This window comes from Tenrec ecaudatus, chromosome 4 (genome assembly GCF_050624435.1).
Source record: "Tenrec ecaudatus isolate mTenEca1 chromosome 4, mTenEca1.hap1, whole genome shotgun sequence".
NCBI lineage: Eukaryota > Metazoa > Chordata > Mammalia > Afrosoricida > Tenrecidae > Tenrec > Tenrec ecaudatus.
Window position 1 is genome coordinate 116236726 of NC_134533.1, and position 25985 is coordinate 116262710.

The 25985-nt window shown below is 58.5% G+C and overlaps 2 protein-coding genes across 3 annotated transcripts; both read left to right on the forward strand.

The window, feature by feature from the left end:
- The first annotated feature begins 4470 nt into the window (after positions 1-4470).
- SIDT2 (SID1 transmembrane family member 2) lies at positions 4471-20317 on the forward strand. 2 transcript variants are annotated; one of them, XM_075546638.1, is made up of 27 exons: positions 4471-5102; positions 6639-6763; positions 7028-7192; positions 7284-7329; positions 7716-7817; positions 8730-8813; positions 9340-9439; positions 9598-9663; positions 10681-10774; positions 11079-11128; positions 11791-11862; positions 11995-12066; positions 12263-12325; positions 13051-13169; positions 13364-13437; positions 13526-13592; positions 13979-14052; positions 14199-14322; positions 14412-14529; positions 14826-14962; positions 15132-15240; positions 15427-15503; positions 15632-15678; positions 15884-15989; positions 16531-16641; positions 17628-17741; positions 17817-20317. In XM_075546638.1, the coding sequence occupies exons 1-27, from the start codon at positions 4929-4931 to the stop codon at positions 17877-17879; spliced, it is 2553 nt and encodes an 850-aa protein (XP_075402753.1). In that variant the 5' UTR covers positions 4471-4928; the 3' UTR covers positions 17880-20317. The 2 variants fall into 2 exon arrangements, with proteins under 2 accessions (XP_075402753.1, XP_075402754.1); XM_075546639.1 differs by lacking the exon at positions 12263-12325 and having other exon boundaries at positions 4473-5102; positions 17817-20315.
- A 319-nt stretch (positions 20318-20636) lies between these two features.
- On the forward strand, positions 20637-25722 carry TAGLN (transgelin). Its single transcript, XM_075546640.1, has 5 exons — positions 20637-20795; positions 23874-24064; positions 24149-24326; positions 24578-24680; positions 25175-25722. Exons 2-5 carry the CDS (start codon positions 23885-23887, stop codon positions 25317-25319), a joined length of 606 nt encoding a protein of 201 aa, XP_075402755.1. The 5' UTR covers positions 20637-20795; positions 23874-23884; the 3' UTR covers positions 25320-25722.
- Positions 25723-25985: the final 263 nt, after the last annotated feature.

Sequence of the window (25985 nt, forward strand, 5' to 3'; positions counted from 1 at the left end):
TGCATTCAGCTTTCACAGCCCTGGAGAGAGGCCCACTGACATAAGGGCAGCCCTGGGAAGGAGCCCAAGTCCCATGATTGGAAGCCATGCTGCCCTCCCAGGGCTGGTCTGAGCTCCACGTGGAGTGGACACAATGAGCCCTTTGTATGCTCACAAAGAAGAAGTCCAATCCATTCAGAAGAGTTGGTTTCGCAACTTCTTTTTCTGGGTTAAACTTCTTTGAAATTAAAAACACTAAAGTTATCTGAATACTTAATTCTAAAGTCTGATTTGATTCTGCCACCCACCTCTCCCTTCCCTCCAAATTCCTAAGTGACTTGATTGGATTCTGCCAATCCTTTTACTGTGTTGCTTGCCGCACCCTGCTCTTCCCACACTAACGGTCAGTGCATGGCTTCTGACTCAGAGCAGTCCTGGTGATGTGGGGGGTTAGGCAGGGAGTTACTAGCCACAAGGTGGGTTAGACGTTTCTTGGGGGAGGGGAGGATATGAGGCTTCCTGCGCTCCTAAAGACTTACAGTCTCAGACACCCAAAGGGGCAGTTTTACTGTCTTACAGGAGTGTTTTGAGTCTGCAGCTGTAAGTGCATATTAAGAACACCCTTGAACCTCCCTGCCCTTTCCACACCACGGCTATTCCCTGTGACTTCAAATGGAGCGGGGGTTCAGGCTCTTGCTGGACTTGAGCAGATTTCTCCTGAGATATTGCCAGGAGAAAGGGAGCAAACTGGTAGGAATGTTAATAGTCTCAGGGGTGCTGGTTAAAATGCAGATTTCTGGGTTCTGCCTTGCCTTAGAGCTTGACCTCTGAGCCCCAGGTTGGCAAGAGGCGATGGAGAACAGTGAGAGCCCCAAATCCCGTTAGCAGAGTCCTCAGTGGATTGATTAAGCTTCCATTTGAATTCCTTCTGGCCCGCGTTGCCCTCAGGCCGAGTGCTCTGGGAAGTAGATGACCTCCACCCACCGCCTACTACCACCCTGTAGGAGGTCTCCCTAAGGGGCTTCCCTGTGCTTCTCTTTAATGGACATCAGGCCACTGACTTCCAATAGGCAAGAGTCAAGCCCTGGCTCTTGCGATCTGGAAGCCTAAGCATGTGTGACAATGTAAGGGGTCCCAGTCCAGGTCCAGTTCTCACTTCTGTATTCCACCTGTAACTGTTGTATTGATCTGTCAGTCGTGCTTTTTCTGAGAGTTTCTTTTGCCCTCGCATGACCTTTCAAGTCCCTGATTCTTACCAAACCTTTGATTGCCATCACGACCCTGTGTTAAGCGTATCCCTCATCTGCGTGATGTGCGTTGGTCCTGTTTAAGACTTAATAAACTGAAGACTTAGGTTACAGCTGAGGTTTGGGGTCTTGAATTGTACCCTTTGAAACAGCTCCTAGATCTATGTGAATAATATGTGCAATTTAGAGAGGGCTGTATCTCATTCGGCCCCAAAGCCCACACGCCAGACTTGAAAAGCTTAAGCTGTATTGAGTTTAGAGTCTAGTCTGGTGCCCTTCAGCACAGCCCATTTCGCTCTTTAGGCAGGCAGACTCAACTTGTGGTTCTTGCTGCATCCAGCCAAGTTGCAAGCACATGATAACCTACATGCTCAATGGTTCTAAGTAGGAAGCTGCAACTCTGTGTGGGAGGACTTCTTAGACTTCTGCATGATTATCTGGCAAGACGAGCGGGGTTAAGGATGGGAGAGTCCAGTTGGAATATGAAAGCCCTACACAGATTTTCCAAGTTGGGCTGCGGGATGCCTGGAGGGCTTGTTGTGAAGAGACTTCAGGCTGTCCTCTGGATCCAACTGGCCCAGGAGTGGCCAGCTCCACTGGGAACGCATACAAGTCTCAGCTGACCTTTCTGGTCCCCACTGTGCCCCTTCAGTAAAATGAGGGGTGGGCCAGGAAGCTGCTAAGGTTTTCAGCCTCCTGACCGCACAGGACTCTCCCATTCCTGTGGTTTGCTTTGGGTCATCTTGAATGTGTCCTCATGGGGTGGGAACCAGCTGACCAGCGTGACTAAGTAGTTGCGCACTGCTAAGTGTTTCTTGCAGGAAGAAATACATAATTATGACTAGTCAGAAGGTAGAGCTGTCTTCACGGGAACAGTGATGCAGGTATTAAGGCAGTGGTCGAGGCGGCTAGGACCTTGCCAGCAACAGGAGGGCCTTAAGAAGGCCTGGCTCCAGGGGCTTCATTAGGGTGTGTTTGCCTTTCAATGTATCTAGTATAAATTGGAGGAGCCCTTGGCTGCGCTGCTAACCACAAAGTCAGCCGTTCAAAACCACCAGCTGCTCCAGGAAGAAAGATGAAGACTCGGAATCAACTCAGTGGCAGCAAGTTTGAGTTGGGTAATAAATTCAGCTTATAAAAAAGGAATCGATGTACGTTATAGAAAATGCATACTTCCTTTGGGGGTCCAACGACCCTTTCACGAGGGTCGCCCCATTCATAACAGTAGCAAGATTACAGTTATGGAGTAGCAACGACGAAAATAATTTCATGGTTGGGGGTGGGGGTCACCACAACATGAGGAACTGTATGAAAGGGTCTCACAGCATTAGGAAGGTTGAGAACCACTGCCTTGGAGACAAGGATGGTGAGACTTGGTCTCAGGTACTTTGGCCATGTTTTCAGGAGAGCCCAGTCCCTGGAGAAGGACACCAGGCTTGGTAAAGGGGAGGGCCGGTGAAAAAGAGGAAGGCCCTCAGCAAACGGGATCCACACAGTGGACGCAACAATAGACTCAAACACGAATAATTGTGAGGACGGCGCAGGACCGTTTCATTCTGTTGTTTGTACACAGGGTCCTTCTCAGCAGACTCAGCTGGCTGGCACCAAATAAACATTCTACTATTTAAAACTCATGTGTAGATTGGAGATAATCGTTGAATGTTTAATTTTGAACTTTTTGTTGTGAATGAATCGTTTAACTTTGGTGAGCAATTTCTTCAGTTTATATGGACATACTGTTTATACAGTATCTTATCTGGAATTCACCATTCACATGCCCCTTAATCATTTAAGCGTTTTTATACCTTCCTAATAGTGCATGGAACTGTGCCGTTATTACAGGCATGGCTTTATGCTTTCTATTATAAATATCACAGTGCTAAGTATAACTAAACCCACTGCCGTTGTGTTGATTCTGACTCATAGGGACCTTGAGAACTGAGCAGAACTGCCTATTAGGGTTTCCAAGGCTGTAAACTGGCCAACTTAAGGGTCAATGCGGGGTGCAGTGGCTTAACATTTCTTGGGGATCTGAAGTCCCAGACACCCACAGGGGCAGTTCTACTCTGTCCTGTAAGGTTGCTGTGAATCCGAATCGACTCTGGTATGGGTGCAGTTTCTTGAGGCGCCAGCATATTTGGTAGAAAAGTTTCCACCAATTGACATTCGATGTGACTACATTCCTTTGTATCTTTGTATCCACAGTGGAGGATAAAGTAGCGGCAAGTCCAGAAGGCAGCTGAAGCTGTGGGGCTGCAGCAGGATGCCTTCTGCCCCAGCTTCGCCTTCAGGCCGTCATGTTTCCTAATTCCCCCAGGAGATCTTCGGTTTTTTGTAGTTTTTTTTTTTTTACATTTAAGAATCAAACTTATTAAAATAAAAGCAGCCTTAATTTATAACATCAAAATTTCATGTGCATTTCTCTAGTCTTGTTTGTTTAACCCTACTATGTTTTTGAAAATAATGTCTTTTTCTTTTGAAAATTAGTTCTAACTCCATAGGCCCTGTTGAGTTCACTATAGTTTACAAAGATAAAATATGTGACGTGTTTTGAGTTTTTTTTTTTTACATTTTATTAGGGACTCATACAACTCTTATCACAATCCATACATATACATACATCAATTGTATAAAGCACATCCATACATTCCATGCCCCAATCATTCTCAAAGCATTTGCTCTCCACTTAAGGAGTTTTTTTAATAAATCATTTTATTGGGGCTCATACAACTCTTATCACAATCCATATATCTATCAATCGAGTAAAGCACCCTTATACATTCCTTGCCCTCCTCATTCTCAAAATTCGCCTTCTGCTCGGGTTCCTGGAATCAGCTCGTTTCTTAATAGACCACAAGACACCGAGAATGGTGGGTGTTAGCGGACTCCACGGTTACAGTCGCTAACACCCACCACCCCGGGTTAGCCAGGTTGTGCAGAAAGAAGAATTGGTGAACCAGAACCAAACACCTGGAGTCCTTTCATAGTAACCGCCTCCGGTTCCAATCTCAGCTTCCAGGAACCGACCAGATAAGGAAAGGGGGCGGGAGCGGAGGAGCTGGAGGAGTCCATCCCGACTCTCTTCCAGCCAGATGGCTGCGGTCCCTTTAAGGCCAAACCCGGGACCTGGCCCTTTAAATAAGTGTGTCAGTTTCCCTGACGTCAGCGGGCGGGCCTCCGCCTCGCTGTTTACCGCCCCGCCGCGCACGCCCGTCCTTAAAGGGCCAGCGCCCGGAAACTCGCCGCCGCGCTCGGCGTGCGGTCTCTACCACCCATCAAGCCCCCCACCTTCAGCCTCTCCGTCCCCCCGGCCACCCCGCCACCCGAGCCTCCCCCCTCCTCCCCCTCTTCCTGGCGTCCTCGGGCTCCCGGCAACCAGCCGCCCCTCGCCCTCCCGGCCCTGGACTGGGGCCGAGCTCCGGGCGCTGCGAGCTGGGTCCTTTCTCGGGGTCCTCCCCTCCCCTGTCCTCTCCCTCCCCTCCCCTGCCCTCTCCCTCCCCGGCGCCCCTTCCCCTCCAGGACCCCGGCGGGCGCGTCGGCGGCCTCAGGGTGGGGACGACTCCTAATCTCAGGCCGGGGTTAAAGTTCTGGTCCTAGTGCGATGCTGGAAGCTGCGGCCGCAGCCGCAACCCGTCTCGGAGGAGCCTTGCCCGCTGCCGCTGCCGCTGCTGCCGCCGCCGCCACTGCTGCCCTGCGGGGGCCATGTTCGCGCTGGGCTGGCCCTGCCTGGTGCTCTTGGTGGCCTCGGCGGAGAGCCATCTGGGGCCCAAGAACGTCTCGCAGAGAGACGCCGAGTTTGAGCGCACCTACGTAGACGAGGTCAACAGCGAGCTGGTCAGCATCTACACCTTCAACCAAACAGTGACCCGCAACCGGGTGAGCAAGCGCCCGCGCTGGGGCAGTGGCCAGCGGGCGAGCCGGCCAGGGCTCGCCATTCTCGTGGCTCCTTTCAGGGGATCCACGAATCACTGGAGCCTCTGACCATCCCTTAGCCTTCATTTGCGCGCTCTTTCCCAGAGGCTCGGACTGTCTCTGACGCTGTCTCCGTCTCAGATCTCTGGAAGCCTTTGCCTCCGCCCCACGGCACCTGCTGGGGTCCGAGCCTGCCCCTACCACCCTGTCTCCCAGAATCTAACCGAGTGCACGGGAAGGGGAAGTTTGCCGGGTGACTGGGCCTGGCCCCCCAAGACCCAGGGGGCTAGTGAGGAAGGCGACTGGCCGGGCTTCACCTAGACAAGTTACAGCTGGGGCTCCCCAGGGAGATGGAGGGAGAACTTCCCAGGCTCAGACAGTACCAGCACCTTCCCAGCCGCTTCCTGCCTCAGCCAGCCAACTGGGTTGTGAGTGAGGATGGCGGAGAGACGGCGAACTGCAAGTTGATGTTGGTGGGGGAGAGAGGGCGTTTGTTTGTTCGTCACTGTGGAGATTCCTCTCATGGTGGCTTTTCGCTCGCTCCGTTCTCCCACCAGCTCTGAATTGAACAGGGCGGAGCCAGGTGGGCAGCCTCGACCTGGGCAGAGCTGTTTGGGGGATTCCTCGCTCACTCCCCACTGCCTGGCTTTACCGGAGAGCAGGGGAGTGGAGGGGGAACATCTGTTACCTTTACTGCGGTGGGGTGGCGGGTGGCGTTGGAGTTCTGTGGCAGTCCTGGGTGTGCAGCCAGGCCTCATTCTCTGAAGCTTGGTCTCCTCCTTGCTACTTTTCAGCCACCTCCTTTCTTCCCCTTTCCCCTTGATCTGAAGGGCCCATGGCTGTGGCCCCAGGGGCTGGGGTTTGAGCAGCCTACTCACAAGCATTCCCAGGGTTTCTTCCCTATACACTTAGTAACTACATAGGGAGCCCTGGTGGTGTAGTGGTTACACATGTTGGACTGCTTAGCCACAAGGTCAGCCGTTCAAAACCACCAACTGCTCCTCGGGAGAAAGACGAGGCTCTCTACTCCTGTGAAGAGTTACAGTCTCGGAAACTCACAGGGGCAGTTCTACCCCGTCCTATAGGGTGGCTATGCGTCGGCATCAACTCGATGGCAGTGAGTTTTTAAAAATATCTCCAGATTGCCGGTGGTGAGACTGTGTCTGCTTTATAGAGGGGGAAACTGAGGCTCAGGGATGTGGAGGGCCTGCTCTCCAGTCCCATCTATCGACCAGAGCTGGAGATACAACCTGGCTCCCACCATTGCCAAAGCCTGCGCCCCACAATAATTGTTGAAAACGACAACTATATCTCGGTGGCCAGGCACAAGGCCTTCCGGAGATACCCACGGGTCCAGTGGGATTGTGCCTTGCACAGCTCCTGCACAGAGGGGACAAGAACACGAAGCCAGGGGTGGGGGACAGCTCCAGGTCTGCACGTCTGGATGTAGACACAGACACACCACAGCTTGACGGAGGGCCCTTTCCACGTCCCCTGCAGACGGAGGGTGTACGCGTGTCTGTGAATGTCCTCAACAAGCAGAAGGCCGCCGCCCCTCTGCTCTTCGTGGTCCGCCAGAAGGAAGCTGTGGTGTCCTTCCAGGTGCCTCTCATCCTGCGAGGGCTGTGAGTAGGACCCGGGGACCCGGAAGCGGGGGTGGCCCAGTCCCAGAACACCCAAGAACTCTGCAGTTTCTCTTCCCCATTCTCTAAAGCAAGAGGCCCATCAGGACATGAAGGCCAAGTCAGCAAACCTTCAGTTTGTCACTCTGGTGGGTGGGGGTGTAGAGCATGGGGGAGACCAGATTGGAGGGCGTGAGGTCTTGGTCCCTGAAGTGGCCACCAGGCTGGGGCAGTAGTCTCATCCTAACTCTCTGCTTCCCGCCTTAGGTATCAGCGCAAGTACCTCTACCAAAAGGTGGAGCGAACCTTGTGTCAACCCCCCACAAAGAATGAGTCCGAGGTGCAATTCTTCTACGTGGATGTGTCTACCCTGTCCCCAGTTAACACCACGTACCAGCTCCGAGTCAGCCGAATGGATGACTTTGTGCTCAGGTCAGCATGGGGCAGCATGGGGACCACGGGCCTCTGTACCAAGCCCGAAAGTGACCGTGGGGTGTGGGGGTGTCTCATCTCTGCCCTGCAGGACCGGGGAGCATTTCAGCTTCAATACCACAGCAGCTCAGCCCCAGGTAAAATGTCCCTGTCTGCTATCCCCAAGAGGGGAACAGCAGAGCCGGGGCTGAGAGTGGGCACATCAGTGGTCTTGCTGGGACTTTCCAGTTGGCCAAAGTTTCCATGGGGGGACTCGACATAGAAATTCTGACCTGAAGCTGTTAAGGGACAGGCATCATGGGCAGTAAGAGACGTGGGTTTACCTCCCAGGCTCTGTGTCCTGAGCGCCCGGCTGAGGTAGAGGAAAGCATGTACAGTCAGGACTGTTTATTATGAAGGCCCTTGTCCCCAGAGAACACCCCTGTCCCACCTGGAGAGCATTCTGGGTCATCGCCTAACGGGACAGAGCATCCTCACGTCATGCTCAGGCCTCCCCTCCCCTGGCCCGCACTTTTCCATCTAGTATTTCAAATATGAGTTCCCGGAAGGTGTAGACTCGGTGATCATCAAGGTGACCTCCAATAAGGCGTTCCCCTGCTCGGTCATCTCTGTCCAGGATGTCCTGGTAAGTGGACCGACCATTTCTTTTTTTTAAATCATTTTATTGGGGGCTCGTACAACTCTTATCACAATCCATCTAGCCATCCATTGTGTCGAGCACATTCATACATGTGCTGCCATCATCCTTCTCAAAACATTTGCTCTCCACTTGAGCCCTTGGTATCAGTGCCTCATTTCTTCCACTCCCTCCCTCATGAACTCTTAATAATTTGAAATTTTTTGCCCATGCCTTACACCCACCACTGTCTCCCTTCACCCACTTTTCTGTTGTCCGTCCCCCTGGGAAGGGGTTATATATAGATCATTGTGATCGGTTCCCCTTTTCTCCCCCCACCTTCCCTCCATCCTCCTGGTATCGCTACTCTCATTATTGGTCCTAAGGGGTTTCCTCTGCCCTGGATTCCCTGTGTTGCAAGCTCTTATCTGTACCCATGAACATGCTCCAGTCTAGCCAGATTGTAAGGTAGAATTGGGGTCATGATAGTGTTGGGAAGGAAGCATTAAAGAACTAGAGGAAAGTTGTAAGTTTCACCGGTGCTGTACTGCACCCTGACTGCCTCGTCTCTTCCTTGTGACCCTTCTGTAAGGGGATGTCCAATTATCTACAGATGGGTTTGAGTCTCTGCTCCACGCTCCCCCTCATTCACATTGATATGATTTTTTGTTCTGGGTCTTTGATGCCTGATACTTTGATCCCATCAACACCTCATGATCACACAGGCTGGTGTGCTTCTTCCATGTGGGCTTTGATGCTTCTCAGCTAGATGACTGCTTGTTTATCTTCAAGTTTTTAAGACCCCAGATGCTGTATCTTTTGAAAGCCATGGCCTGACCCTTTTGCTCACCTCCCCACCTGTGAGCATTAGGGCCCTAAGTCAGCCTCTGTCCACCTCCCTTTTCCATCCTCCGGGTGTAGTGCCCTGTCTATGACCTGGACAACAATGTGGCCTTCATCGGCATGTACCAGACGATGACCAAGAAGGCAGCCATCACCGTGCAGGTAGGAAACCACACACAGTCCCCCAGAGGCATAGCCAGGTGACCAGGAGCTCTCGTTCCTCCTCCTCGGCCCTCTCCCTCCCTTCCCCACAAGACGGAGACTTGGGAGTCTCCTGAAATCCCTGGAGAGGGTACTCTTTCAGGCTGCCATATGTACTTCATATTCTCAGTGGGAATTAGTTGGGGCTGGGCTTCTCAAGGCTACCTGTGCCGGGGGCAGGGGAGGACGGGTGAGCCATGTTTCCACCTTCTGCCATCCAGAGATTTGGCTGTGGCTGCTTAGTGGGCCCGCTGTCCCTGCCGCCAGCCTGTCAGTGGGCAGCATGTGAGTGCCACAGCCTCTGAGCCTGGCTCATGGAGATGTGGAGGGCACTTGGGGGAAAGGCCTCCGTTAGGATCTGAGCCGCATCAGAACACATACAGAGAGGAGCGCGCTGCCCAGCCTGTGCAAAGGGTTTGCGACCAGGGCTGGCGATGGCAGCGACGCAGACCCTCCCCGGCTGACGGCTGTCATTGTCTCCTGGCAGCGCAAGGACTTCCCCAGCAACAGCTTTTACGTGGTGGTGGTTGTGAAGACCGAAGACCAGGCCTGCGGGGGCTCCTTGCCTTACTACCCTTTTGTGGAAGGTACGTGGTGTGTCCTGGGCCTGGCTGAGGATGGGCAGGTGGAGGAACCCAGCGTGGGGCTGGCAGGCTGGCTGGTGGGCCCTGGACTCCTCGAGGCCTGGCCCCGCCAGCTGTGGGCTCCAGCAGCCCTTTCATTACCATGTGGCATTCACTTCCAGATGAACCGGTTGATCAAGGGCACCGCCAGAAAACCCTGTCGGTGCTAGTGTCTCGAGCAGTCACGTGTGAGTGTGGGTGGTGGCCTGGGCGTGGGGTGTTCTCTGCAGGGGACAGCGACCAGGCCCTACTCAGGAGGCTGCATTCTGGTTAGGCTGCGAGACCAGACGGGGAGGGCCAGGAGGTGCTTCATGCATCTGTCCCTTGGCAGGAAGGCTCGGTGACTGGAGATAGAAAGTTCGCAGTTAGGCGTCTCCCCCTGCCGTCCAGCGAGCACTACTGCAGCCTCGCCGGCCGCCTCTGTTCTGTGCCACAGACCCATCAGACCAGACCCCTTGGGCCCGCCGAGTTGTGAGGTTTAGCACAAAATTAATGAGTAAGGACCAGGCCTCAAGCCAGTGTCCATTAAATATGGACCAAAAGATTGGAACCCCTCCTGCCCCCTGTAAACTAAAATCACTTTTAGGGGTTCGGCTGGGTGGGGCAAGAAGTGTCTTTTACATAGGGTATTTGTTCAGCAAATATTTATTGAGCACCTCTGTGTGCCAGGTGCTGGGTGAGGGCTCCAGGGTCAGGGGCTCCTGTGCTGAGGGCCAGGCTGTGGCCACCCCGTGCTGGCCGCCGGGATGAGCTCAGAGCAGGTGGGAATGGCTTCCCAAGGGACCCTGTGCCTGAGGCGTGTTCTGAGCCACGATTGATGCACAGAAGAGAAGGTTCTGCGATCTGGCTGGGTAGTGGTGTTGGTTGTACCACGTGGGCCGTGAGCTAAGCGTCACAGAGCCGTGCGGTGAGAGGGTGGTTGGGATGGCACAGGTTTCACTAGACTCCATCACAAGACAGAGAACTTTCAAGGCGAGAGAGGGCATTCTAGCGGCAGAAGTAACATGAGCAAAGACAGGGCCCTGCCAAAGACTGGTGGTACATTTGGGGGCTTGCAGGTGGTTGAGATGCGCTGGGCCATTGCATCTGAGGGGAGAGGTGGTACGAGAGGGGGCTGGGGAGGAAATCCAGGTTCGGAGGGCCCGTGTGGACCTGGGGCAGCCATGGACAGTGCTGATAGCCCCTCCCTGCTTCCCTCCCCACAGCTGATGCCTACGTTGGTGGCATGCTCTTCTGCCTGGGCATATTTCTCTCCTTCTACCTGCTGACCATCCTCCTGGCCTGTTGGGAAAACTGGAGGTAAAGTGGAGGTGTTCTGGGCAGATGGGGAAAGGGGGTGTGGGGGGGTAAAGATGGCTGCCAAGTCAGGGCTCAGCCCGGCCCACCATCATTGCCCTCGCCATCCACAGGCCTGGGTGGAATGGCGGGCAGGGTGTGTGGTTCACACCCCACCTCCTCTGGCATCTGCGTCCTTCCCAGCCCGGGATCCTGCATGGAGAGCAGGGTTAGATAGGGTGGGTAGGGTGGAAGGAAGCCTAGCCCAGTGTTGGAGGGACCCTCGTCCTAGTCCCACCTGAGTAGCCCCCGGATCCTGTCTCTGCAGGCAGAAGAAGACCCTGCTGATGGCCATGGACCGAGCCTGCCCAGAAAGTGGTACCTCCTAGGGGCTTGGGCAGGGAGGTGATCCTGGTGGATGTTTGCCCTAGGGCCTCGGGAAGAAAGGCCTGGGCACCTCGGGAAAATTCACCTGGGAGCAAGGTGGAGATGGGGCTGGGACATTGTGTCCAGCCCCTTCCGGCCACCCCTTGATTTCTGCTTGCCTGCTCGCTCACACTCGGTCTGCTCGAGGCGGTGTAGCTCACAGCCTCTGGAGTGATTGATCTGTGCTCTTCCTTTCTCCCCACTTTACCCCCTCCTGCTTGGGACCTTCTCTCAGCTTCTCTCCTTGGTAAGCTCCAGGGGCTGCCAGCAAGGGGCACAGTCCAGATGTGGGAGGGCAGTGAGGTGCTGGGTGCCTGGGTGGGGCCACCAGGCAGGCCGGGTGCTGTGTGTCCATCCTAGCTGCTCACACAGCTCAGCCACATCCGCTCCTTGGCTGCACTGTCTTTTGAGGTATGCCACCTGGCAGCGAATGTTTCCCTGGGGAAGCATGGGGGAGCTTGGGCAGGTAGGGGTGGTGGGGAACCAGGCCTGTTTGCCTGCAGAGGTGCTTATGGGATGTGGCTGATCTGGCCCCTCGAGGCCAGTCTCCTCTGGCTTCTTCCTGTCTCCTCTCTCTGCTTCCAGGGCTAAGGGACCTTGGCTTCTCATTGCAGGCCACCCTCGGGTCCTGGCCGATGCTTTCCCTGGCAGCTCCCCATATGAGGCTTACAGCTACGGCTCCTTCGGTAGGTGGCAAAGCCAGCGACTCTGCTGAGCTCGTCCACTCCCATGAGGCCTAGTCCCCTTAGGCAGCCCCGTCAGGTTGGGCCCAGCCTCCCCTCCCCTGCTCACCATTTGGCTGCTACCCCGACCCACAGAGAAGTGCTCCGGATCCACAGATGGTTTGCTGGACAGCGTGGGCACCGGGGACCTGTCCTATAGTTACCAAGGTGAGAGACCCAGCTGGGCTGGTGGCTGTGTGGTGAAGGGCTGGCATTGGCTGGGTGACAGGTGTTGGTGGGTGGTGGCCTCGTCTGTCAGATGCTGGACCCAGGTGAGGGCCTGCTGGTCTCCTAGGCCCTCTCCTCCCTCTGCCCTTGGCTCCTGCGACCCCAGCTCCCCGGTAACTTTCCCTTTCCTTTGAAGGGCTCGACCAGTTCAAGCGGCGCCTCCCCTCTGGCCAGATGCGGCAGCTGTGCATTGCCATGGGTAGATGTGGGGGAGCGGGGGTGCTGCTTGGCTAATCAGCTGCTGCCAGGGCAATTCACCCACTGGAGCACCTGCTCTGGGGCCCAGAAAGATGCTGCTCTGTGCATGGCTTCTCCCCTGCTGCCAATGATTGCCGGTTCTGTGTCTTCTGGGGCGGGCAGATGCGAAGCCCTGGGACTGGGGGCTAGTGTCCCACCTGGTTTCCAGCCACCGCCTGGGCCCCTACTCGCTGGCTTCCTGCGGCCTCTGACCCGGCAAGGTGACTCTTAAAAGGAACAGAGGCAAACAGGGTAAAGGAGGCAGCCTCTCATTCTTGCTTGTCCTCCAGGGCCATGAGGGTCCTGACCCCGTGGGGGCCAAGGCGGTGTCTGCTCAGAACCCACAGGACAGGGCACCTTCTAATCAGCATGGCCGCCACAGCCCAGTTCTACCCTGTTGCTGGGCCTGGGGGTCTGCTCGGAGTCCTGGGTCAGTGAGCTCTGGGTCAGTGAGCAAGCGGACGGAGGCCGGGAGCAAAGCCAGGGGGGCCTCCCTGCAGAGGCCCCCCTTGCTCCCACCCCCTGTGGACTTAGGCTGAGCCCACAGCCATCGCTGCTCTGAGCCCTGGCCCACTCTGCCTCACCTCCACCTACTCTCAATTTGGGACAATTGCCTCAGAAGGCCCAGCCGCACCTGGGGTGCCCTCGGCTGCTAGTACAAGCCTGCTCCCTGTACTGCCTCCTCAGACCGGCCCCTGGATCCGGTGGGCACCCGGCCAAGGCTGGACTCTATGAGCTCCGTGGAGGAGGACGACTATGACACGCTGGCTGACATTGACTCCGACAAGAACGTCATTCGCACCAAGGTCAGGTGCGGCTCCCCAGTGGGGGGGAGGGAGACTCCATGGGGCAGCTTACAGGGAGGTCCCTGGGACAGGGGGATTCTAGAGGACACTGGCTCAGCCCCCGGGCCTCAACAGCAGCAGCAGCGGGGGTGGTCTCTATACCTGCCCCTCCGAATGGTGGGTCAGCAGCGGGGCTCACTGCGGCCTCCCCTCAGCAATACCTCTACGTGGCCGACCTGGCCCGGAAGGACAAGCGTGTCCTGCGGAAAAAGTACCAGATCTATTTCTGGTGAGTGAGCCCAGCGGCTCTGGGTGTCTGTGGCTAGCAGGGACTTCCTGGGTCCTGCCCGCCTCACTGTTGCCTCCCCTCCTCCCAGGAACATCGCCACCATCGCTGTCTTCTACGCCCTCCCCGTGGTGCAGCTGGTGATCACCTACCAAACGGTGAGGGTGGGAGCAGACCTCTGCCCAGCCTGGGCTCTGCAGAGAGCACGGACCCATCTCAGGGTGCAAATCCCACCTCTGCCTCCTGGGCTGGGTGAACTGGGCAAAGCATATGACTGCCCCAAGCGTGGTTGGCAGGGTGGCACCAGTGGGGGTTGTGGGGTTTCTGAAACAGTACTGGGAGTTGGCAAGGATTTCCCTTCTCTTTTCTCCGTCCTGTGGGCAGCAACCCCTGGGCTCCCAGCTGTCAGCCATGCCCAGCCACGGAGCCTGCAGAAACCTGCTGGCCCCGCTGGTACTTCCTGTCGTTGGCTTCCTGGCCAGAGTGACCAGGGCCTGGCTCCCACGTCCCTCCGGCTGTGCGCTCTAACACCCTCCCCCTGCAGGTGGTGAATGTCACAGGGAATCAGGACATCTGCTACTACAACTTCCTGTGCGCTCACCCGCTGGGCAACCTCAGGTGGGGGCAGTGCTGGCAGGCCCCTGTCCCCAGGCAAAGGGCGCATCCGCGGGAGGTGGGCGGGGGAAGAGGAGCCCCTTGGGACTTGGACCCAGTCTGGGGCCGAGGCCCAGCCAGCAGCGTGCCCTGCATGGTGTGTCCTGCAGCGCCTTCAACAACATCGTCAGCAACCTGGGCTACATCCTGCTGGGACTGCTCTTCTTGCTCATCATCCTGCAGCGAGAGATCAACCACAACAGGGCCTTGCTGCGCAACGACCTCTACGCCCTGGTGAGCAGCCCCCGCCCCTTGCCCTCAGCCACTCTCCACGTGAGGGCCCCTCCCCAGCCCGCTTCTCCCCCTCCCCCTCTGTACCCCAGGAATGCGGGATCCCGAAGCACTTTGGCCTCTTCTACGCCATGGGCACTGCTCTGATGATGGAGGGTCTGCTCAGCGCCTGCTACCACGTCTGCCCCAACTACACCAACTTCCAGTTTGGTGAGTGAGGCCACCACTCCCCATGCCCCGCAGGCAGGGACCCCGAGGCTCAGTCCAGCCAGGGACGGGTGGCAGGGCTGCTGGCTGCCTGCACGTGCCCACCTGCTCGCACACAGAGAAGAAGCCCTCAGAGGCTCGCGCTTCCGTGGGCCGAGCGTCCCTGGCTGCCAGGGTGCCCACATGCACTGAGAACACTGATCTGATGAGCCCAGCCCGGGACACCCACCGCTTGCTGGCCCCGTGACCAGCGGGGAGATGCTGGGTGTCGGTGGGCTCACGCGGCGCTCCGCCCACAGACACCTCGTTCATGTACATGATTGCCGGGCTCTGCATGCTCAAGCTGTACCAGAAGCGGCACCCGGACATCAACGCCAGCGCCTACAGCGCCTACGCCTGCCTGGCCATCGTCATCTTCTTCTCTGTGCTGGGCGTGGTGAGCGTCTCGCCCCTCTGCAGCCGCTCCCACTTCCTAACAGCCCAGGGGTGCGCAGCCAGGCCCGGCAGCCACCACCTCGGCTCCTCTGGGTGAAGGGCCAGGTCCCAGAGCCCCCTCCCACCACCACACACAAGGGCGGCCTGATGCCTGGGGCCTCCACCCGCAGGTCTTTGGCAAAGGGAACACCGTATTCTGGACCGTCTTCTCCGTCATCCACATCACCGCCACCCTGCTGCTCAGCACGCAGCTCTACTACATGGGCCGCTGGAAGCTGGGTGAGGCCCTGCGCCGCTGGGGGAGCCGGGCGGCGGGGGCGGGCGCCCGGGTGGCTAGGGTTCAGTGGGTGGCCTCATGGGACAGGCTGCCCCTCCAGGAGTCACTGGGTAAGGAATGGCCCTGTGGGGCAAGGGTCCCGCAGGAGGGGCAGCTGGGCCTTTCAGCGCCGCCCGTTCTCCCCGCAGACTCGGGCATCTTCCGGCGCATCCTTCACGTCCTCTACACTGACTGCATCCGGCAGTGCACCGGGCCCCTCTACGTGGTACCTGCCCTGTGCCCGGCCCCACCCTTCTTGTCGCACAACTGGTTCGGGGGAGGGCTGGAGACCAGCTGCTCTGCGCTGCCCGCCCCCACTCAGCCCTGTGGCGTCTGTCTCTGCTTTCCCCCCAGGACCGCATGGTGCTGCTGGTCGTGGGCAACATCATCAACTGGTCGCTGTGAGTCTGGCAGGGTGGATGGCTTGGGGTGTGGCCAGCCTGTGGCTCCTGGGGGGCCCAGCGACAACTGCCGAGTTTGGGGGCTGAAGCGATAGGTGGGGGCTCCTCGCTGGTGTGTGTGAGCCCTGGTCCCACATCACAATCCAGCTTGGTGAGGGAGCCCTTCCTGCCCCGATGCCTCACCAGCCCTCCCTGCCTTTGCCAGCGCTGCCTACGGGCTCATCATGCGCCCCAACGACTTCGCTTCCTACCTGCTGGCCATCGGCATCTGCAACCTGCTTCTGTACTTCGCCTTCTACATCATCATGAAGGTGCGTGGGGCCGCCCTGACGCGGGTCCGTCCATTCCAGTGAAGTCTTCAGAGAGGCAGGTGCCCCCTGGGAGGCAGCAGCACCTTACAAAGACATTTCCTGAGTTCCAGCTTCTCAGAATGGCCCATGAGGCCGGTAGCCTTTCAGGGTGAAGGTGGGAAGGTCCCCATTCAGTGCAGAAATTGTTGAGAGGAGGTCCATCACTGTGTCGGTGGTGGGCTAGGGCCTCGAGGGCTGAAGTGAAGAAGGGACACTGGACCCCAGGGGACTTTCAGGGACTCTCCTTCAAAATGAGAGGAGCCACCTGCCCTCTGGTCAGCACCCTCTGCCTTCTCCGACCTTTGAGTCCATGGCTGCCCTGATGTGATGGACATCAGGGGTAAGGACCCCAGGCTGTTAGCCCGGGAACAGGCTGAGCTAGGTGACTGTGTGATCTGAGGGTCTTGAATTCAACAAGACCTCCAGGGTTGGGGGAGCTCCCCTGAGAGCTGGGGGGCGCGGCCAGCTCCTCATCCAGCTCTCCCCTCCCCGCCCCCCGCAGCTGCGCAGTGGGGAGAGGATCAAGCTCATCCCCCTGCTCTGCATCGCCGGCACCTCCGTGGTCTGGGGCTTTGCGCTCTTCTTCTTCTTCCAGGGACTCAGCACCTGGCAGGTGAGCCATCCTCCTGCAGGTAAGAGGCAGGGCGAAGCCAACAAGTAAGGGATCCAGCTCTGTGTTTTCCTGAGGGAGTCTGTCACAGAGGCGTGTGAGCTCATGAGGTCCAGGTCCACCCCCTTGGAGAAGAGAGCCGCCCCCCTCCCCCGTCATGTCAGGCTTGAGGTTCAGGATCAGAATGAAGTCTGATGGACAGGCCCTGCAAGCCCAGCCCACGAGAGACTGTTGGTCTCCGTTGGTTGTCTGCAGTGTGCCAAGTGCAGTGAGGGGACCCAGCACAGTGGGTCGGAGAGGATGCACAGGAGGTCCAAGGATGAAGACCCTTCGGAGTTGGGGGGTCCAGGAAGGCTTCCTAGAGGATTTGTGGTCATGCTCTTGGCTATAGAGTGGTGGTGGCAGACAAGGGCCCTGTGGCCCGGAGCCGCTGTGACTTGGCTTGCAGTCCAGTGGCAGGAGCAGAAGAGGCAGCCTCGGTGCATGCACCAGGGAGCTAGGCGAAGATGCTGAGCGGCCTAAAGGAAGCCAGGCCGTGGCTCTCGCCAGAGATGGTTGCCAGCATGTGGCACAGAAGCTCCCGGGCATGTCAGGCGGGCATCGTATGTTAGATAACAGTTATGACGGGGCCACACTCTGCAGCCCATGGGTCACGGCAGCCAGCGCCCTTGAGTCTTGGCTGTGGTGCTTTGGAGGGGCAAACAAAAGAGACCCAGGGGAGCTCTGGGGGAGCAGGGAGGCTAGGGGCAGGGGGATGCCGTGGGGAGCTTGAGGGGCCCTCACGTGTCCCCGAGCTGGAGGCTTCCGGAGGTGTCACCTCCCTGTGCTCTGAGCAAGCACAGGAGTCTCTGAAGGGGGCAGTGGGAGAGAGGACAGGCTCCAGCGTCCATCCTCGGAGCCGGCTCTGTGGGAAGGGCGTCTCCTGTGGGTGGGTGGCTGGGGGTCTGGGACAGAGCTTGACAGGGAGTCCCTCCCTCCATTGCCCTCAGAAAACCCCCGCAGAGTCACGGGAGCACAACCGAGACTGCATCCTCCTGGACTTCTTTGATGACCACGACATCTGGCACTTCCTCTCCTCCATCGCCATGTTTGGGTCTTTCCTGGTACGAGAGTGTTGTGGTTGCCCTGCAGGGAGGGTGCCCCCTTTCCTATGCCTGACCCCGTGCCCTCCCCCTCAGGTGTTGCTGACGCTGGATGATGACCTGGACACCGTGCAGCGGGACAAGATATACGTCTTCTAGCACAAGCTGTGCGCCCACAGCCGCCATTGCCACTGTGCTGGCCCCCCGGACAGCTGGGGTCCCAAGCCCCAACCTTGCTGCATGGGGGCAGGACTGTGTGACCTGGCCCAGGACAGTTGTGGGGTACCTGAGCCCTGCCCACTGCTGGGAGGAAACTTGGTCCCCTGAAGCCTTTGCAGTGGCCACATTGCTGCTATCTCAGTGTTGGTCCTTCCGCCCACGGCACTCCTGGCTCCTCCCTGGTCCCTCTTCATGAGGAAGAAGGGAAGGCCTTGCTGCCTCCTGCATTCCATGACTTGCGTCCTGCCCATCCCTCCCCTCCTCTGCAGCCTGTGGGGGGGGGGGGCTCCTAAGCCCTCTCTTCCACCCAGGCTCCTACTCCAGAGCCCTGGTGCTCTGTCTCCCACCAGGACCCCCGTGCTCAGGGGGCTTGTACCTGATTGCCATCACTGCCCTCCAGTCAGCCAGGATGGATGGTGATGTCAGGGATGGGGTGTGGGGTGGGAGACGGCCAGCTGGTGCCAGGTGCTTTTGGTGCTAAGACCTGCAGGAGGCCGGGGCAACTGGCTCTTAAGCAGCGAGGTTCAGCCTGCATTGCAGAGGTCCCCTCCCCTCCCCATCCTGTTGTGCACTCCCCACCCTCACCCCCCGCCCCCCACCCCCAGACTGATGCTGGCACCAGAATTGGAGGGACGAGTACCTGGCCTTCCGTGTCATCCGTCCTGCCCTCCCAGACCCTAGTCCTGCCAAGCCCCACTGGGGCCTCTTAGTGCCATTGACACCACTCAGGAACGCCCCCCTGGGTGAAAGGGAGGGAGGGTCCCAAGACCCCCACCTATTTGGATGCGAGTTAGGGAGCCCCACGCCTGTCCCTGTCGGCAGACAAAGGAAGGAAGATGGGGCTCCAGACCCAGCCTCCCTCTGGACCAGGGCGGGCTTCCCAGTGTCCGTCCATCCAGTCTTCAGCACACGTCCCCACACAACCTTTCGTTTACACCGTGTTTCCAGCTCGGGGCCGTGGGTTGCCCTTGACCCCCCACTGGAACATTCCAGATGCCAAGGGTGGTGGAGGTGCAGCTCTCGGCCCTCTGTCTGGGGTGGGGCTGTGTTCTGCGTCCCCCACTTGTTTTCCTGGTCTCTGTGTTAGAGCTCCAGGTGACGTCCGTCCCATGCTGCGGTTGCATTCCTGTTTTCTGTGAATGAGTCCGCATCCCATTAAAGAAACAACCAGACACAGGCTCGGGCTGTCCCTGGGTGTGGAGGGGAGACCGGGAGAGCGTTGATCGCGGTCCTTCCTTCCCCGCCCCAGCTGGTCCCCCATCCGCTTGTTCAAACCAGACTCCCAGCAGCCTTGCTATCCCCCCACTGCCCTCCCTGTGAGCCAGGACAAAAGATTCCGTCCTCTCTAATCACCGCCTGCCCTGTGCCTTACACTGAAAAACTTGGCCCAGGCATTTGCTTGGGAAATTAAAATGGCCTGCCCCCAGCCCTCTGCCCACCTGCCACTGACCTCAGATCTGTGAGGTCTGGGAATGGGATCAGGGGGTTTGGCTTCTCAGCGTCCATCCCTGCTCTCCCCCTCAGGCGCCCCTGGGAGGCAGTATAGCTCCATGTGTCACTGTGTTGGTCAAGCTGGAAGCTGGCTGGCTGTTGGGGGTGTGCTTCCTACCCCTGAATCCAGACACAAGCCATCCGGAGGAGGAGTCGGGGTCTCTTCTGGGCCGATGGGGACCGGTGTGGTCCCCAGGATTGCATAGATTTAAGATTATTGGTCGTAGAAGCAGTGTTCTCAACCTTCTTAATGCGGCGGCCCTGTAATACAAGTTTCATGTGGTGAACCCTCAACCATAACATGATTTTCGTTGCTACTTCATAACTGTAATTTTGCTACTGTTAAGAATTAGGTGACCCATATGAAAGGGCCACTTGACAACCCCCCCAGGGGTCACGACCCACAGAGTGAGAACTGCTAGAACCTAGAAGGAGGGCGAGACCATCCAACCCTGTCCCTGACCGGTCCACCTTAGTGATGGAGCCTCAGGCCCTGTTAGGCCACAAAGACGGTCATTTCCCAGACGGCCATCTGCCCACTGGACCTTCCCGGCTCGTCTCTCCACCCCCACCCCAAACTCAAGGCCTTCCCAACTGGGAGCCCCACAGAACCCAAGCAGACTGGTGTCCCCGAAACAGTGGGCCTGGCAATCTGTAGCCTCCACGCAGCTGGGGACCCCAGGCTCTGCCACCCGTCTCACTGGGTGGCGTTGGGCATGGCATGTTTAGCCTGGATCTCCTCCCCTGTAAATGGGCCTACTCCACAGGCTCAGGGACCTTTACGGGAGAGTTTGCACAGGTGCCTGGCAGGGAGTGAGTTCCCAGGAGAGGCTAGTTGCCACCTCCGACCACACACACCCCCCTTTCTCTATGTTTCTCTTCTCCTCTAAACCTTGGGAGCCGTGCCCTCACCCCCAGAAGCCCCTTTCCTTGCTCTGGCCAGGGCGGCTTGGATTTCCCTCTCCCAAGAACAGTGAGGAAGGAGCAGCCCGGAGTGAGACAGTAAGCCAAGCCTTGAAGCTCCTGTCCATAAAAGGCTTTTCCCGGCCAGCTCCCCGCCCCCGCCCGCCCCACGGGCTCCATCTCTCAAGCACGCAGAGAATGTCTCCACAGCCCCCAAGGCAGACTGCTCCAACTGGGAGTCTTTCCCCAAATATGGAGCCTGTCTGTGTGGAGTCACCGGGAGGGGTGCAGCGGGCGTGGGGAAGGGAGCCCGTTTCCTCTAGCAGAGAGGGGGCTGAGGGGGGAAGGCTGACATCACCAGGGTAGCAGCCCTTTAAACCCCTCACCCAGCCAACGCCCCGGCCTGTCTGTCCAAGCCCCAGACACTGAGACCAACCCACGGACTGAGTTCCTCTCGAGCCTGTAAGTGCTGTGGTGGGGCCCAGGGCAGGTGGGCTGGGGCTTCAGAGTCCGGGGGGCATTGCTGCCAGGCTCTGGGAGACCCCTGCAGGGGATGCTCCCACCCTTCTCACTCAGCAGGTCTGGGGTGTCCACTCCCTCCACTTTAGGGAGGTGGGTCAAGCTTGGTGCGGGCTGGCCTTACTGAGACAGGATTTAGCTGGTGCTGAGGGTCAGTGAGGCCTGGGGGCTTCTCACCTCTAGCCATCTCACACCATAGCATAGGGCCTGTCGTCTGGGTGCCGCCAGGAGGGTCCTGGACAGCCGTGTCTCAGGGCCGTGGGAGGATACCCCACAAGTCTGTATTAGAAACAGGTGATGGGGGGTGGGGTGCCGGGACAGGGGACAGTGCCTCTGTGGCCCGAGGGTGGAAGGCTACCACCCAGATTGAGGAACACTAGTCGGAAGGGGCTTTGGCGTGATGCCTACTCCCGGACTAGGCCGCCCAGGTGTCTGGCGAATCTCCTCAGTGGTTTAACAACAATGTACCCGCCTGACGGCCCGCTTGCAGCGACTGCGCCCATGGGATTCCCCGCTGTGCCATCTTTCCAGGAGCCCAGTCTGCTGCCGAGGGAGGGCCGGTTGCAGTGCGCTCGACACTGACCTGGCATTTACCAGCCAGCGCTCAACCACCGGCCGGCAAATGGGGCGGGGAAGCGGGCACACACCTGTGTGGTAGGGCACCCCATCTTTGCCCCGGGCCCCTGCAGACGCAGGGGGAGCGCTCCTCTGACTGTAAGGAGCGGAGGGGATATACCCTTGTTCGACTTCTTTTTCCCGGCTTCTAGGAGGTGGCGGCGGCGGCTGTTCTTTCTCTCCCACCTGGCCTTCCAGAGGCCCTGCCCTATGGTGGCCCCCTCTCCCCAACAGCTCAAAGGTGGGGCAGGGCTGGTCTTCCGAGGACCTTCGGGATTTCTTAGGACTCCCCACTTGCAGCCCCTTCGCCAAGATCGGGCACCAGAATAGTGGCCGCCGGTAGTGTGTGTTGTCTCCTCATCCTGCTCCAAGTCCGCGTCCCGCTGGTCCGGGGAGGGTTTTGCCACGCCATGTCCTGGCCGCCGAGAACCTTCACACCTTGGACTCTGCCCGCTGTTCGGAATCCCCTGAGGCACATTCTCTACCAGGCTGCTTCCACTTGCCACTCCTGGCCCGGAGGGGGGTGGGAGTACAGCCGGTAGGAGGTGATGGGTGCATGTGCCACAATGAGGCAGTTGTCCAGCCTGGGGTGGGGGTGGGGTGGGGTGGGGGCTAGGACGAACACTGGCTGACGCCCCCAGCTGACTTGACTCAGTGGCAGTGAGTTCGGTCAGTCAGGTTTTCGGTGGTTTTGGGGGGAGGTGAACTGCAAGAGCAGAGCGCTGTGCCTTTTTGACTCTGGCACCACCCCGATAGGGAGGTGGTGAGCCCACATCCCCCAGGCTCAGGTGGTCCATTGTACACACAAGGAAGAAACCTCAGGGAGGGGTGACCTGAGTCCCAATCCAGTGTCCTTCCGCCCGACTGTGTGATGCTCAGGATGATTTGGAGAGTGGGCTGAGGGGAGACTGGGCTGGGGAGGGGGGGGGGCAAAGGACTAATGCTCAGAGGGGCTCTGCGCCACCGAAGGAGCCCTGGTGCCCATGGTCAGGGTGTTGGGCTGCTAACCACAGGCACGGTTGGGAGGAAGCTGAGGCGATCACACCCTGTCCCAGAGGGTTGCCGGGTCAACATCCACTGGAGGGCAACTGAGGTTTTGGGTTCCACCGCACTGATCACAGTTCTCTGAGATAGAAACACTTAGCCCACTTCATGGGTGCAAGCAGTTGATCGCCATAGGAAAGGGTGGGGTGGGGCCCATGGGATTTGGCAGCGGCCCCATGGGTGCGATATGATCACTCTACCGCCCACTGCATTGGGATGAAAGAGAGGGAGGTGGGGCCCAGGATCACACAGCCCTCCCCCATCTTCTCCCTCCTTGGCCATTCTTCTTCCCAGCCCCTCAGTTAGGGCCTCTTTGGGAGGTCTTTTCAAACAAACACCAAGCAAGAGGAACACCACCCACATGTGCTGGGCGGGTGGCCTGCCTGCCTGCCCTGGCTCCAGCTGCCTTTGCCCTCTGTCGGAGCCCTTAGGGAGGCAGCTGCTGTCTGGACAGGCTGGGGCTCCCCAGCCGTAGCTGTGGGATTCTTAGCTCTGTCCCCGGAGGACTCTGGCTTCTTGGTGCTTCAGGCTACTACAGTATTGAAAGCCCGAGGGTGGGAGTGGAAGTCGGCAGGCCTTCCAGCTCCTCTTTCGGGAACACGGCTTCTTGGCCAAGAGCGCTGGGGCATTGGTGGGTTCCCAGAACTTGCCAAGGGTGGCGAGTGTGGACTCCTCCAGCCCAGAGGCTGGGCTGGCAGGCAGACGGTGGAGTGTTTGCGCTCCAAGTGCTGGGCCGGAGGATACAGTTGGAGTCCGAGTGGGGAGCACTTTGTGCTCGAGGCCGAGGCAGTAGTAGCAGCTCGTGCCCAGCTCTCTGCTGCTTTTGTTTGGCAGGACAATGCTGGCTTCCAGGAAGGCTGCGTCCGGTGCCTCTGTCTCTGCCCAGTCTTGGCTCGGGGGCAGGGAGCTCTAGCCCAGGAATTGGCAAACTATGGCCAGCCTGCCACTTGTTTTTGTCCATAAAGTTCTACTGGAGCGGAGCCACCTTTCTATGTACATGCCTTGTCACGGCTGCTTTCACAGGGCACTCACAGAGACCACATGGGCGGAAAAGCTCACGGCATTTACTCCTGCTCCCTGCCCTCGCCTCCGAAGAGCTGTCCCTGGAGGGAGTGGAAACTAAGCCAGTGGTACCTTTTTGACTCTGGCACCACCTGCTGGTACAAAGGTGGTGGGGTTGGTGAGCCCACATCCTCCAGGCTCGGAGAACCGTACCCTCCGGTGGTTGGGTCCGTCGTACACACGAGGAAACAGGCTGGGAAGGGGGCCTGAGGTGGCCGTGCTGTAGCTGAGCACAGCTTGCAGAGCTGGCAGAGGAGAGCTGCTTCCTGATGCTCTGGCCTCTGCCCTCTCCGTGTCTAGCTCTCTCCAGCATGGCCAACAAAGGTCCTTCCTACGGCATGAGCCGCGAGGTGCAGTCCAAAATCGAGAAGAAGTACGACGACGACCTGGAGGAGCGGCTGGTGGAGTGGATCGTGATGCAGTGTGGCCCTGACGTGGGCCGTCCGGACCGAGGGCGCCTGGGCTTCCAGGTCTGGCTGAAGAACGGCGTGGTGAGTGGCGCCCCAAGGCAGCGGGCTGGGGCTGGGGCTGGGCACCCTGGGGCTGAGGGCCAAGTTGTGTCTCCTGTCGGGCAGATTCTGAGCAAGCTGGTGAACAGCCTCCATCCTGACGGCGCCAAGCCGGTGAAGGTGCCAGAGAACCCACCCTCCATGGTCTTCAAGCAGATGGAGCAGGTGGCTCAGTTCCTGAAGGCAGCCGAGGACTACGGGGTCATCAAGACGGACATGTTCCAGACTGTGGACCTCTTTGAAGGTACAGGGAAGAAGAAGGGCCGCGGGGGTGGGGAGACAGGTGGGCAGGAAGTGGAAGCCAGGCAAGGGAGCCCCTAAGTGTGCCACCAGGAGGGCGGGACAGGGGTGCCAGAAGGGCAGAGCCCCACCCTCACTCACAGGCACACTGCAGAGCCTGCGCTTACCCGGCCTGGCCATGTTGGGCAGGAGATGGGGGCAGACCCTGGCTTGGAGTCCTGAAGTTCACCTGCCTCTTCCTCTTCCTCCTCACAGGCAAAGACATGGCAGCTGTGCAGAGGACCCTCATGGCTTTGGGCAGCTTGGCAGTGACCAAGAATGACGGGCACTACCGCGGCGACCCCAACTGGTTTATGAAGTAAGTGAGCCCAGGGCGCGGGCTCTCTGCCTGGGGCGGCAGGTGGCCTGGGCTAACCGGTCTGTGGGACACAGACCACCCAGGGTCGCAGGGGACTAGGCGGGAAAGGGAAGGGCCTCATGCTTCCTGTGTCTGCCGGCTCTCCCTGGCCTGTGGGAGGGAGGAGCACAGGGAAATGAAGCGGGAAGGGAGTGGGATTGGGTCTGGAAGTGAGCGGAATCCGAATAAAACAAAAACTCAAAACTCACTGCCGACTCACAGCGACCCTCCAGGACATGGCAGAACTGGCCCCATGTGGGTTTCTGAGACTTTAACTGTTTCGAGCCCTGTCCCTCCTCCTGGTGGTTTCAAACTGCTGACCTGCAAGATCACAGCCCGACACGTAGCTCCCATGCAACCAGGGCTCCCGGCAAACAGAAAGCTGCGGGGGGGGGGGGGGTAGGGGGAGGGGACACATGGTCCTGACGAGGCTTCATCCTGGTTCCTCCTTTTAGGAAGGCCCAGGAGCACAAGAGGGAATTTACAGAGAGCCAGCTGCAGGAGGGCAAGCACGTCATCGGCCTGCAGATGGGCAGTAACAGAGGAGCCTCCCAGGCTGGCATGACGGGCTACGGACGGCCTCGGCAGATCATAAGCTAGAGCCCTCTCTCCCCAACTCCTTGGCTCCAGCCGTCCTGCCTAGCCTGCCTCACCCACACCTATGTATGCCTGCTGCCCTGGCCAAGCTTTGAGGCCCCTCACTCCGCACAGTGGCTGCACATGGGCAGCTCTTGCCCGCCCGCCCGCAGCCCAGCCCAGCTCCTGACCCTGAAGCACCACAGCCCCGGCCAGCCCCTCCCAACCCCTGCCCGTCAAATCTCCCCATCCTGGGCTAAGCAGGGGGCATGGGCTTGGGGTAGCCTGGGTGCGGGCCACGCCCACTGTCTTCCTTGGCAGCAAGTATCCATGGAGAGAGATCCTGCCAAACCCCTCCCCCTTTTTTTCTGGAATATTTTTGGGGTCGAGATTCAAAAGGGGGGAAAATACATCCATCTTTTCTCAAGCCTGTCTGGTCGAGTCTGATTTGCGCCCCTTGCTTCCTTCCACTCTGGTTCCAGGAACTGAGCAGGGAACAGGCAGGGTTTCCAGCTGCTCCCCACTGGGACTGGGCTGCCTTCCTCTGAAGATCTCTGCTCCCACCCCAGGCAGCCCGGTCTTTCAGACAAACTGGGCAGTGAAGGAGAGAGTGGGTCTTGGAGGCGGAAGGAGAGGCGGGAGGAGCGACTTGGCTACCTGCTTTAGGTTAGAGGGAGGCAGAGGACGGAG

Coding starts and splice junctions, on each gene's coding strand:
- SIDT2 (XM_075546638.1), top strand. CDS start 4,929: ATGTTCGCGCTGGGCTGGCCCTGCCTGGTGCTCTTGGTGGCCTCGGCG. Junction 5,103..6,638: donor AAACAGTGACCCGCAACCGG/GTGAGCAAGCGC, acceptor CGTCCCCTGCAG/ACGGAGGGTGTACGCGTGTC. Junction 16,642..17,627: donor AGGGACTCAGCACCTGGCAG/GTGAGCCATCCT, acceptor CATTGCCCTCAG/AAAACCCCCGCAGAGTCACG.
- TAGLN (XM_075546640.1), top strand. CDS start 23,885: ATGGCCAACAAAGGTCCTTCCTACGGCATGAGCCGCGAGGTGCAGTCC. Junction 24,327..24,577: donor GACTGTGGACCTCTTTGAAG/GTACAGGGAAGA, acceptor TCCTCCTCACAG/GCAAAGACATGGCAGCTGTG. Junction 24,681..25,174: donor GACCCCAACTGGTTTATGAA/GTAAGTGAGCCC, acceptor TCCTCCTTTTAG/GAAGGCCCAGGAGCACAAGA.